Here is a 13,710-nt window from a genome sequence, read left to right as displayed (position 1 = left end):
GGGGTGCTGTTCGACACCTCCTTGGGGAAGGTCTTCCTCCCAGAGGGCCGGGTGAGCAAATTGCAATCTCAGATTCGCCTGCTTTTGGCGTCCCGGTGTCCTCGGGCGCGAGATTTCCTCCAGGTCTTGGGGTCGATGGCGGCGTCCCTGGACGTGGTGAGGTGGGCGCGGGCCCACATGCGTCCTCTCCAGTATGCTCTGCTCCGGAGGTGGTCTCCCCAGAGGCACGGGATGGATGTTCCGGTTCCCCTGCGAGGCTTGGCGCGCTGCAGTCTGCGTTGGTGGCTCCAGACCCCTCACCTAGTTCAGGGGGTGGGTCTGGATCTCCCGCAGTGGACGGTGCTCCTGACGGATGCGAGTCTCCTGGGTTGGGGGGCTCAGTGTTTGGGTCACTCAGCTCAGGGCACCTGGTCCGCGGAGGAGGCCGCCTGGTCGATCAACGTGTTGGAGACCAGAGCGGTCCGTCTGGCGCTGTTGGCTTTCCACTCCCTGTTGCGGGGCAAGTCAGTCAGAGTGCTGTCGGACAATGCCACGGCGGTGGCTTATGTCAATCGTCAGGGGGGCACCAAGAGCACTCGGGTGGCGCAGGAGGCGGCTCTGCTCATGGTTTGGGCGGAATCCCATCTGCTGGACCTCTCGGCCTCTCATATAGCCGGAGTAGACAACGTTCAGGCAGACTTCCTCAGTCGTCACTTCCTAGATCCAGGAGAGTGGTGTCTCGGCGCCGAGGCGTTTCAGTTGATAGTGCAGGCTTGGGGGCAGCCCCTGATGGACCTGATGGCCACGGGTGGCAACGCCAAGGTGCCCCGCTTCTTCAGTCGTCGCAGGGACGGTCTGGCCGAGGGTCTGGATGCTCTGGTCCAGCCGTGGCCAACGGAGGGGCTGTTGTATGTGTTCCCTCCTTGGCCGCTGGTGGGCAGAGTGCTTCTTCGCATTGTTTACCATCCGGGTTTGGTGGTGTTGGTGGCGCCGGATTGGCCTCGCCGTCCATGGTATGCGGATCTGGTGAGGCACCTGGTAGCGGATCCTCTTCCTCTGCCTCTCTCGGACGACCTTCTGATGCAGGGTCCCATTCCCATGTTCGACCCGTCTCCCTTCTGTCTTACGGCGTGGCTCTTGAAAGGGGTCGCCTTAGCAAGAAGGGATATTCGGACAAGGTGATCTCTACACTGTTGGGGTCCCGGAGGCTTTCTACCTCGCGGGCTTATGTGCGGGTTTGGCGTCTCTTTGAGGAATGGTGTCGGGCGCGGGGAGTGACCTCTTTTCGCGCTTCTCTGCCTTACATTCTGGAGTTCTTGCAGGATGGCCTGGATAGAGGCCTGGCTTGGTCTTCTCTCCGGGTCCATCTTGCGGCCCTGTCGGCTTTTCGAGGGTTGGTGTCAGGTCAGCGTTTATCGGCGCTTCCTGATGTGATTCGGTTTTTGCGGGCGGCCAAGTTGCTTAGGCCGCCCCTACGGCCCTCGGTTCCCTCTTGGGATCTTAATCTGGTTCTCTCTGTTTTGGTGCGTCCGCCTTTCGAGCCCTTGGACGACTGTTCTTTGAAGGACCTTACTTTGAAGGCGGTCTTTTTGGTGGCCATTACTTCTGCTAGGCGTGTTTCTGAGCTGCAGGCTTTCTCTTGTAGGACTCCCTTCTTGGAGTTTTCTAGGGAACGGGTCGTCTTGCGGCCTGTTCCTTCCTTTCTGCCTAAGGTTGTTTCTCCTTTTCATGTCAATCAATCGGTGGTTCTCCCGGTCTTGGGTAGTCGGGAGGGCTCTTCTGAGCAACGGCAGCTGCGCAAGTTGGATGTCGGTCGGGTCCTTCGCTCTTATGTGCAGCGGACCCAGGAATTCCGGAAGTCCGATCATCTCTTTGTCCTCCTGGCGGGTTCTCGTCGGGGAGCTGGCGCTTCTAAGGCTACTATTGCGCGCTGGATCAAGGAGACGATTGCTTCCGCTTATCTTCTGAAACAGCAGCCGGTTCCGGAGTTTCTAAAGGCTCATTCCACTCGGGGTCAGGCGGCTTCTTGGGCTGAGTCGTCGCTCGTGCCTCCTGTGGATATTTGTAAGGCTGCGGTTTGGTCCTCCTTGCATTCCTTTGTCCGTCATTATCGGGTTGATGTGCAGGCGCGTCGGGACGCGGTGTTCGGTGAGCGTGTACTGGTATCGGCCCTTCGGGGGTCCCGCCCGTGAGAGGGACTGCTTTGGTACGTCCCATTCGTAAAGTTAACCTCTACTGGTCTGGAGAGTGCTAAAGAAGGAGAAATTAGGTTCTTACCTGCTAATTTACTTTCTTTTAGCTTCTCCAGACCAGTAGAGGTCCCCACCCTGTCTGTTGTTGTTGTTGTTGGGGCTGTTGCGCGGGCAGTTTTTGGTTTTTGCTGCGGGTTCTAGTATTTTTCTAGGGCCGGGGAGAATTGAAGAACAGCGGCTGTGGCTCGGCTGGCTTAGCTGGCGAGCTGTGGGGACATTCTTCCTTCGGGAATTTCTCCTCTGCATTTTCCAACAGCATTTTGGGTTTGTTATTTGTTACTCCTTTCGGAGTATTGTTTTTTCTCTCTGTTGTTTTCCAGTTCTTGGTTCTGCTTGGCTATTCGGCAGACTGAGGGAAATAGAGAGGAGGGGCTAGGATATACTGTCCCAAAGTTTTGTTTTCAGTCTCCACCTGCTGGTCATGATTAGATATATACCCATTCGTAAAGTTAACCTCTACTGGTCTGGAGAAGCTAAAAGAAAGTAAATTAGCAGGTAAGAACCTAATTTCTCCATAGAGGACAAGTAAGGTAGACAAATATAGAGGGGGAATTGTGTAATATAGCATTTATGAATGAAGATCTTAAACTTAATCTGGAAAGATATTGGATTTTCAGGAAGTTTTTGACAAAGTTCCTCCTGAGAAAATTAAAATTACAGGATAGGAGGCAATGTTTAGACAGAAAGAGAAGGAAGGGGTAAATGGTCACTTTTCTCAGTGTACTGCCGGTGCTATATCTCATAGCATGATGAGCACTGTATGGCAAAAACATGGCATGGCAAACATAGAATGACAAACATTGTATAACAAGCATGGTTAACAATGCATGGCAAACCTAGTACAAGCGTAGTATGGCATACATGGCAAACCTTGTATTATATATACAAAACATGGCACGGCAAACAGCATGGAAGTTATGTAGAACCTAGCACGGTAGACAAGGGATGGCAAATATTGTGTTGTGGGCATAGTATGAGAATGTAGCACAGTAGACATAGTACGGCAATTATAGTATGAAAGGTACAATGTACAGTAGAGCAGCGGTCTCAAACACGCGGCCCACAGGCCGCATGCGGCTCCCCAGGGACTATTTTGCGGCCCGCAATCTGTCCTCAACTAAAGCAGTGGTCTCCAAGCCACCCAATCGGGGAACAGGTCAGCGCTCGAGGTCTTACTTCTCCCTGCCCTCCCCCAAGCCACTACCATCAGGGAACAGGCCGCCGCCACCGGTGCAATCGGGGAACAGGCCGCGCCTAGGTCTTAACTCTCCCTGTTTATCTTCTCCAGCTCGGTGCCAACCAATTCTTGCCACTCGACGTCAATTTTAACGTCAGGGAGGAAGTTCCAGGCCAGCCAATTGCTGCCTGACTGGCCCGGAAATTTCTCCCCGACATTAGAATTGATGTCGGGTGGCAAGAATTGGTCGGCCCCGCGCTGGGGAAGATAAGCTGGGAAAGTTAAGACCTCGGCGCGGCCTGTTTCCCGATGGTAGTGGCTTGGGGGAGGGCAGGGAGAAGTAAAGAAAGAAGGGAGACGGGACACAGGCAGAAAGGGGCATGGAGAGAGAAAGACAGAAAGAAAGGGGGCATGGGGAGAGAGAGAGATAAAGAAAGAAGGGGGCAGGATGAAAGAAATAAAAAGTTGGGGGAGGGAAGGAGACAAATGCCAGACCAGGGGGAAGGAAGGAAGGAGGGGAGAGAAAGGAAAGAAAGAGATGTCAGACCATGGAAATAGGGACAGAAGAAGAAAGAGACAGAAGGGAAGGTAAAATATGGAAACGTAGATTTTGAAAAGAAAGTAGTTAATGCCAAAGATGGATGCAAGGCAGAAAGTGAAGATGGAGAGAAAAACAGTCAAAGGACAAGAAGACCCTGGAAACATAGTTAAATGCACAGAAAAATAAAGTCACCAGACAACAAAGGTAGGGAAAATGATTTTATTTTCAATATAGTGACTGAAATGTGTCAGTTTTGAGAAAGGAAAGATATTAAACTTTAAATGTGAGGGCTGCAGAAAAAATAGGGTACTTGGAGGGCCGCAGAGAAAAATAGTTAATGACAATTTTGCATAAAGTAAAACTCTTTATAGTTTATAAATCTTTCCTTTAACTGTTAAAGGAAAGATTTATAAACTATAAAGAGTTTTACTTCATGCAAAGTTGTCATTTTATTAATAAGACATTAACTATGTTTTTCTGCGGCCCTCCAAGTACTACAAATCCAAAATGTGGCCCCACTATGGGTTCAAGTTTGAGACCACTGCAGTAGAGTGAGAGAGAAAAGTGGCAGTATGACAAAATGTGGCAAAGCACTGTCTGACAGAATGGTGTCATATATAGTACATAGTAGATAAACGGTGGAGGCTGCACAGTGGAGTATTATACCACAGGAGGTGACTTGGTAGCATTATATTAGGGGTAATATAAAGTGAGATAGTTCACGGTGTGGTAGGTGAAGCGCTCCTCTTTGTAAGGTTTGGGAATTTGGGTAGGTGCACTCTCAGGGAAGAGGTGGATTTTTATTGCCTTCCTGAAGTTCAGTACACCTTCTAATGATTTTATGTAGGTAGGTAAATGGACAATACTCGGACTGGAAGAGCGTCACCAGTGGGGTGCCGCAGGGCTCAGTGCTTGGACCTGTGCTCTTCAACATCTTTATAAACGATCTGGACATTGGTACAATGAGTGAGATGATTAAATTTATGGACGATATGAAGTTATTCAGAGTAGTGGAGACAGAGGGATTGCGAAGATCTGCAACGTGACATAATCAAGCTCGAGAAATGGGCATCGACATGGCAGATGAGGTTCAACGTGGATAAGTGTAAAGTGATGTATGTTGGTAAAAAAAATCTCATGCACGAATACAGGATGGCCGGGGCGGTACTTGGAGAGACCTCCCAGGAAAGGGACTTGGGAATTCTGATCGACAAGTCGATGAAGCCATCCACGCAATGTGCGGCGGTGGCAAAAAGGGCAAACAGAATGCTAGGAATGATAAAGAAGGGGATTACGAACAGATCGGAGAAGGTTATCATGCCGCTGTACCAGGTCATGGTGCACCCTCACCTGGAGTACTGCGTCCAGCACTGGTTGCCATACATGAAGAAGGACATGGTACTACTCGAAAGGGTCCAGAGAAGAGCGACTAAAATGGTTAAGGGGCTGTGGGAGTTGCTGTACAGCGAGAGATTAGAGAAACTGGGCCTCTTCTCCCTTGAACAGAGGAGACTGAAAGGGGACATGATCGAAACATTCAAGATACTGAAGGGAATAGACTTAGTAGATAAAGACAGGTTGTTCACCCTCTCCAAGGAAGGGAAAACGAGAGGGCACTCTCTAAAGTTGAAAGGGGATAGATTCCGTACGAACGTAAGGAAATTCTTCTTCACCCAGAGTGGTAGAAAACTGGAACACTCTTTCTGAGTCTGTCGTAGGGGAAAACACCCTCCAGGGATTCAAGACAAAGTTGGACAAGTTCCTGCTCAATTGGAAAGTACACAGGTGAGGCTGGGCTCATTTAGAGCACTGGTCTTTGACCTAGGGGCCGCCGTGTGAGTGGACTGCTGGGCACGATCGACCACTGGTCTAACCCAGCAGCGGCAATTCTTATGTTCTTATGTACCAAATTGCTGCAAGATGGAATGTTGGAATGCAAGGTTTGAAATTGATATGCTATTATCATTGATGAAAAAACCGAAGCTTGGTAGACTGTATGTCCGGTAGGATCTAAAGGATACCAGCCCTTTCTGGAGGCGCATAAGGAGGAGTCTTTGATGCCTTGGATATTTTGATGGCAGACTCGGAGACAATAGAATGGTGGGGAAATTGCAAAAAGGATATGGTCAGGCACTGCTTGAACAGTGTATTGTAGCTCAAGAGTCTCAGAAATTGTGGAGACGGAACAGGGCTTCAGGCAAATATGTAGGTTAAGGTCATTAGGGACTTACAGGATTGAAGGAAAGATAAAGATTCTTACTACCTGTGGGTGTTGCAGCTTAACTGACACCTAAAAGAGAAGAGATTTTCTTGTAAAAAAGTTATTATTATTATTATTTTTTTTTTTGGATCAGGTTGCCCATCCGTTAATGCTGGCTGTAGCGTAGACAGCATAGGTTGTTCCAGGACTACAGCTTGAAGGAAAATAGTCTGCAATTTGATGAGGGGAGAGGACCGCGAGGCCGAATGAGCTTGTATAAATATATAATATATATGTATTTTATTTATTTTTTAAAATTATGTCCTAAAGACAAGAAAGCAAAGGGTTTCTATTCTAAAAGTATTATAACTATTATTTAGAATATAGAATTTCTCTGAAGAGAAAGGGAGAGCCGTGATTACGTAGGAGCGGGTCAGAAACAACTGAAAGGAGGAAGGAAGGGGGCTTAAGGAATAGGGCAATCCTGCACATGCTCAGTAAGCTTAAAAGCTTACTATAGCTAGGGAGAGCACCCACACATTAGGCTCAGTCAGAGACTTCACTATCAAGTGGGGCTGCATATCCCCTGCCTGTTTCTGGAGAAATGTCCTCTCCTCTCAGAAAGTAAGCTCCTTAACATAACAAAAGGATGTGGCTGGTGTGATATCAAGGTCAAAAAGTTGCAAAGATCATGTAGGGCAGACATGTCAAACTCTGGTCCGGGATACTAAAATTTGGCCCATCAAACAATTCCTGCCATCGCTGAGATATGGCCTGCTGTTCCTTCCCTCCCTCCATCAGGTGCAGTGCAGCTCCGCCAATGTTAAAAGGAGCCACATCAAAATAGGAGCCCTGCCGTAGCACGTTCCCTCTGCTGCGGTTTCATATGTCAGAGGAGGGGCGGGACCAAGGCAGAGGGAACGTGCTACGGCAGGGCTCCGATTTCGACATAAGAACATAAGAATTGCCATCTCCGGATCAGACCCTGGGACCATCAAGTCCGGTGATCCGCACACGTGGAGACCCCGCCAGGTGTACCCTGGCATAGTTTTAGTCTCCATATCACTGTATGCTTCTCAAGGGAGATGTGCATCTAATTTACCCTTACCCGTATCACTCTATGCCACTCTTAAGGAGATGTGCATCTAGTTTACCCTTAAATCATAGAATGGTGGATTCTTTTAACATTGGCGGAGTTGCGCTGCACCTGATGGAGGGAGGGAATGGTGGTTGTGCGCTGTTGGACCCCTCTTTGACCTCAGGCCCCCTCCTGCCTCAGTAACTGCACGTTGTGGATGCTCCCTCCTGTCTCAGAGGGCAGGGGGGAGGTGCCTGTCTTCAGCTGCCAGGATAGAGGGAGGGAAGATGAAAGAAGGGGCCTTGGCAAGTGAGTTATCAGAAGACAATCATAGCCTGGGACCCCAACATGATCTGAATAATATCAGACAACAAAAGGTAGAAAAAATTATTGCATTTTCTGTTGTGATTACAATATGTCAAATATGAAATGTGTATCCTGCCAGAGCTGGTATTAGACAGCAGGCGTGAACTAGGACCTAAAAGAGAGAGGAAAAGTCTCTTTTTTTATTTATTTTATTTACATCACAGAGCCGGTCTACTAAGACTAAGGGGTCCTTTTATTAAGGTGAGCTAAATCGGTTAGCGTACCTTAATAAAAGGACTGCTAAGTATCTTAATTAAAAATTTGGCCTTCGACTTGCCTATGTTTTAGATTTCAGCCTCTTATGTGATTGAATTTGACACCCCTGATGTAGGGGAAGGAAGGCCTCTAGTGATCCAACAAGCCACAGATTTTTCTTTATTTGAGACCAGAAGCCAAAAGACAATAAGGCCCAAAATGTAATGGATAAATGCCAATCCAAAATAATTTGGAATAGGTACAAACCTTGGTGAAACCAGGGATTTTTTTTCCAGAGCGGGGGGAGGGGGGGAGAGGGAGAGATTAGAGTGGAGTGGAAAGGGAGAAAATTTCATCACACATAGTGTAATTATTATTATTTTTTTCCAATTCTTTATTCATTTTAAAATCAAATAAATATATCATAAATTGATTCCAATATAGCACTTTAAAATCTAACACATAAAATCTAATAGACCATTAATGATATAAACCCTACCCACCCACCCACATAGTGTAATTAAACTTTGGAATTTGTTGCCGGAGAATGTGAGTTTAAAGATTTGAATAATTTCGTAAAAGAGAAGTCCCTAAGCCATTATTGAGATGGCTTGGGGAAATCCACTGCTTATTCCTAGGATAAGCAGCATACAATCTGTTTTATTCCTTGGGATCTTGCTAGGTAATTGAGACCTAGATTGGCCACTGTTAGAAACAAGTTACTGGGTTTGATGTATCTGGGGCAGTAGAGGATTAAGTGACTTGCCCAGAGTCAGAGAGAGCAGTGTGGGGTTTGAAGCCACAACCTCAGGGCTCTAACCACTATAGCACACTGTCCTCTTCCAAAGGAGGAGATGAGTAGCTCAAGAAACAGGGTGGAGAGTAAATCCATTCAACTGGAGTGGTGAAGAACTGGAGCCAATAACTAAGTCCAGGTATGCCCCACAGGATATAAATTATTCTAAACCTAGATCTGCTAAAAAAGAATAGTAGGAACAGCAAGGGACTGACAGAGTGAATCCCAAAGTTCGGAGAGGAGAGGACATTATTTTGCTCTGTGCTTTGATTTAAACTATTATGTAGTTTCCTTTTCCCCATAGTGCTTAAACTTGAACTTTCTGCTAGAGATAGAAGAAACTGTCACAGCCTACATCGTTAACAGATAGTCTCTGGGTGGGCAGTAAATAATGAGAAGTCAGTCTTAAGGAAAAGGGCTTCTAGAGGTCAGGAGAGAACTCTATAACTGGGAAGATAAGAGCTGTCCCATCACCATGATGGGAGGTACAAGAGGAAAAAGAAACATTTTCTACACATAAATTACAAAAATGCATGTTCCTCCAAGTTAGGTCAGGGGTGTCAAACTCAAATACATAGTGTGCCAAAATTATAAACTTGGACAAAGTCATTGGCCAACCTTGATATTTATTGAAAAAATGTCTACAATTGAGGAAGTTTTTCCTTCTCATCAGATATAACAATGAACCTTTTCATATGGAAACAAAGTTAAGTTTTGCTTAAACATTGAATTTGGAACAAGCAAAGCTTAATACTATAAACACATGTGAAATCAAATGTCAAATAAAAGCCACATCTGTGGCATTCATTTCTTAAATAAAATTTTTTAAAAAAAATATTATGCCTCTTTCTCTATTAGTAGCCTTCTGAATTAAATTTCAATGATAACCCCCAAACAGGACCCGTCCAAGCTCTATCCGGCACAAAAGGGGAACTCAGGAATCCAAAACAAAATTCCAAAAGTACTAAGAAGGGAGCCGAATTAGTCTTACCACCTGAGGAAGACTGGATTGCTGGGGGGGGGGTGTCTATCCTGATATACAAGTTTGTTCTCAGTTTCCACCTGCTGGTAGCAGTGAGGTATATAACCCATTCGTAAGGACTATACCAGTCTACCAGGCGCTACAGAATTTCTTGTTTGATGACAACTGAGGGCATTAGAGAAGGGAAGGCCAGAATCTGGGGAGTCAAATTCCACCGACTGCTGCTGTTCCACAGCCATCACTTCTGCAGCTTTCCCAGTTTGTCATAAAAGAGGTTAATAGTAAATAAATATACACCAGAGACCAATATATTTGGTACATGGTTTCCTGATGCCAAAATTTGCCCCCCAGCACTGTAAGCAAATAATATGCAAATAAGTTGAGGGAAATAATATGCAAATAAATTGAGGGAAAAACAAGGTCACTAACATGATGTTAGCACACATAGGTCTGTGCTAGTGGCAACCATGTCTTGTGCACAAAAGTCAAAACTGCATGCTCCTGCATCTATGCACATTATGGAACCCTAAATACCATTATTTAGGCACAGAAAAGCATTCCACATATGCTCTGCTGTATGCAATCTGATGAGTGCTAATATCCATTTGTCAACAGTCCAGCACTTTACTCTTTCTTTGACATACTTTTTGCTGTCTTAACTGAATATTGCCAATTAACCATAGAGTTAGGCAGAATATTCATGATTCTAGCAAGTTTCCGGGTCTTGCCATGTCTGTATAGAAAGAACTAACATTTCAGCCATCATGCTGTGGCTTTCTTCATACCCTGAATGGTTAAATGTTCTTTTTACACAGACATGGCAAGACCCGGAAACCTGCTACAATCATGACGCCAGCCGCAGAAGCCTAAGACAGGGGTAGGCAATCCCAGTCCTTGAGAGCCGGAGCCAGGTCAGGTTTTCAGGATATCCACAATAAATGGATTTGCATCTCAAGGAGGCAGTGCATGCAAATCTATCTCATACATATTCATTGTGGATATCCTGAAAATCTGACCTGGCTCCGGCTCTTGAGGACCGGAATTGCCTACCCATGGCCTAAGAGAACAGAATATTCATACGCCACACCTGCACATATCCAGCTAGAGCCAGCACAAGCTCTAAGAATATTTATGGATAGTCCTGGTGCTTCTGTGTTTAAACTAAGCAACTTGCCTGGATCTTGGACTAGGAAAAATAAACAAATTTAAAATCCAAATCAAACCTACTGTATAAGAGGTGGGGCACATGGAAGAGATGTCTTCCTCAGTTCTTACAGAGTCTGTCTGGGAGCACAGCTGCTCCTTTGTAAATGTACTCTGAGTTTTACAAAAGGGGCCCACTGAGAGCTCTGTCCTTTCTGATTCTGTACTGGACCCTTCCTCCACCCCATCATCAAAGTAGACACTTTGCCCGTCATCAATGCTGGACAGCATGCCCGAGGTCACAGAATAATTCCTGGAGGAGGGAAGGCCAGAATCTGGGGAGTCAAATTCCACCGACTGCTGCTGTTCCACAGCCATCACTGCTACTGGTGTTCCAGTGCCGAGGACAGTCAACACTGGGTCACCTTGACCTTTCATATCTCGATCGCTGGAGTCCATTTCATCTGAAGACATAAAAACCTGCATGAAATAAATGTACAGCTATTGACAAAGAATAAAAGAGTTAGTACAGCAAACAAGGATTCAACAAAAATATTACACAGAAAAAAGTGCAGTTATAGTGCTCTGTCCTGGATCGATAGCATGGAATGCTTGGGACCTGGATTGGCCACCATGGGTACGGGATGCTGGGCTGGAAGGACCATTGCCCTTATTTTGGAACTTCTAAATAACTTCAAAAGGTCAGTGCACTCTGCACCTGTCTTCAGTTTGTTTGTTTTTATGGCTACTAAGGCAGGCTGTGATTATGGTAAAATTTTATAGCTCTTGGTGATGTGAAGGGTGTATAATGTACAATCCTGATAGCTTCAAGAGCAGTTCTAAAAATAGTTCCTGCACAGCCTTTGTCCAAATCATGAGGTCAAGATTACTGTAAGCAATCAAGGTCTAAGTGGATAGTGCCACTGAATATTTCCTTTGAAAGCCAACTGAGGAGAAAACAGCTGGCTATATTCCCTTCTTCTCTGCTTGTGAGATATTTTCTCAAGCTGTAAGAGTGAATCAATTTATCACCCTTTCCAAAAGTACAAAAATCAATGAAATTATAAGAGAATATGTTTTAAACAAATAGGAGGAGCAGTTAGTGTTTTTTGAAACACTGGGGATCCAAGATGGCGACCGTATAGTTGGAAGCGAGTTTGCTCCTGACAACCTCCTCGATTCAGCGACTTTTTTTTTCTGCAATTCAACAATTACCTACCGAGGATGCCCAAACGGAGAGGGAGAAGCGTCGCTGGTGCCTCGCGACGCTCCAGGACTCCCGTGGCCGGCGGCATAGAGGAGCTTATCCGGCGCATGCAGGGCATGTCAGCAGAAACAGGGCTATCCCCGCTGGAGACGCTGCAGGGGAACGGCGTGCAGCAGTCCTCCTTGGGTCTTGAGACAACTTTCAGCCCTGAAACACGAGCACCGCCCCCGCATCCTCAAACGGCCAGTACCCCGAGGGAGGGGGAGCTTCCGGGAGTCGGAGTGCTTCCTCCCCCAGAGGCAGCAGAGATCGATCCGGGGAATGGTGATTCAGGCTCTCAGCTTCTCTGGGGAGCCTGAACATGGAGTTTGAGGCTTCAACGTCTGTGGGAGCTGGTTTACTTCAGCCTGAACAGCAGCAGGAAGACTTGCCAGTGGGTGAGCATAAAACTTTACATTTAAAATTTCCTCAACTTATTAAACCCCAGGAAGTAACATTGGACGCCCTGTGGGACTTGGTAGCTACCATACCTAAAACTATAACCTCTCAATTTAATCAAGTGGAAGAAAGGCTTAAAGAGCACGATAAAGAAATTTCAGGATTACAATTTGAAATTCAACAGCAAGATATTAAATCCTCTAAAGTAATACAGGAGGCCCTAATTAAAGATAACACTAATTTGAGAAGAAAGCTTGAATCACTTGAAAACTTCTCAAGAAATAATAATCTTAGACTAATTAATTTTCCCAAGATCTCTACAATAACTCCTAGAGATATGCTCAAACGTTATCTAGTGGAAAAACTTGAAATTCCTGACTCTTCTATTCCACCATTTACACAGGCTTACTATTTGCCTGTTAAAGATATCAGTGATCAAAAGAATCCTCAAGAAGTGAACCAAGAAGTGATTCAACAACCTTTGGATATAACCGCCTTATTAGAGTCCTCAGACAGGGAAGTAGCCATTCCGGCTACTTTGCTTCTTTCAGTTGCTCTTACCTTGGATAAAACATGGCTATTGAAGTTATACTTTAAAAATAAACACAAAGACTTTTTGGGATTAAAAGTTCAAATGTTTCCTGATTTGGCCAGGGACACACAGAGGCATAGAAAAGAATTTTTATTGTTAAGACCAGCAATTACTGCCCTGGGAGCTACTTTTTTTTTCTCCGTTACCCTTGTAAATGTATTGTTCATTATAAATTGCATAAATTTGTTTTCTTTGAACCTTCACAACTGACAACATTCCTGTCTCTGTCAAGGCTGTAGAAAGCTCATGACGAAAAGATGACTGCCTTACCATAGTTTCAACCTATAATTGTTTTTCCTTTTTAATTGATTACCTTAAATTCCATTTAATTTAATCTTGGATCCTATATGAGGACTTGAGCGAGATCTAAGATAGAATTTAATTTTTCTTATTGGAATGTATGTATTATGTTGGATGTCTTCCGGTGCAGGTGATCAAGGCCACCAGCATGCTCGATTTTAAGAATAAATGGGACATCCACGTGGGATCCCTACGAGGGTCAAGTTAAGGAACTAGGTCACTAGCACTCAGACTCAATGGGGTGGGTCAATAGAGTGGGCAGACTTGATGGGCTGTGGCACTTTTCTGCCGTCATCTTTCTATGTTTCTATGTCTTTTTTTTTCTTTATTTCTTGGACCTTGCTTTCTGTACAAGTTTTATTTGATTGATTATATTTGAAAGTTTATAAATAAATAATTAAAAAAAAAAAATAGGAGGAAATATTTTATTACACAAAGAATAGTTAAGCTCTGGAATTCATTGC

The 13,710-nt window shown here is 45.4% G+C and overlaps 1 protein-coding gene across 3 annotated transcripts in view; it reads right to left on the bottom strand.

Moving 5' to 3' along the window:
* SGSM2 (small G protein signaling modulator 2) overlaps positions 1-13,710 on the bottom strand; it is a 278,910-nt gene that overhangs the window by 49,524 nt on the left and 215,676 nt on the right. For all 3 annotated transcript variants that reach the window (XM_033921351.1, XM_033921352.1, XM_033921353.1), the window contains one exon: positions 10,794-11,189. In XM_033921351.1, the coding sequence (XP_033777242.1) occupies positions 10,794-11,189 (396 nt within the window). The remainder of the gene's footprint in view (positions 1-10,793; positions 11,190-13,710) is intronic.

This window comes from Geotrypetes seraphini, chromosome 15, assembly GCF_902459505.1.
Source record: "Geotrypetes seraphini chromosome 15, aGeoSer1.1, whole genome shotgun sequence".
NCBI lineage: Eukaryota > Metazoa > Chordata > Amphibia > Gymnophiona > Dermophiidae > Geotrypetes > Geotrypetes seraphini.
The sequence above is the reverse complement of the archived record's forward strand: the minus strand, read 5'-3'. Positions and strand labels throughout refer to the sequence as shown.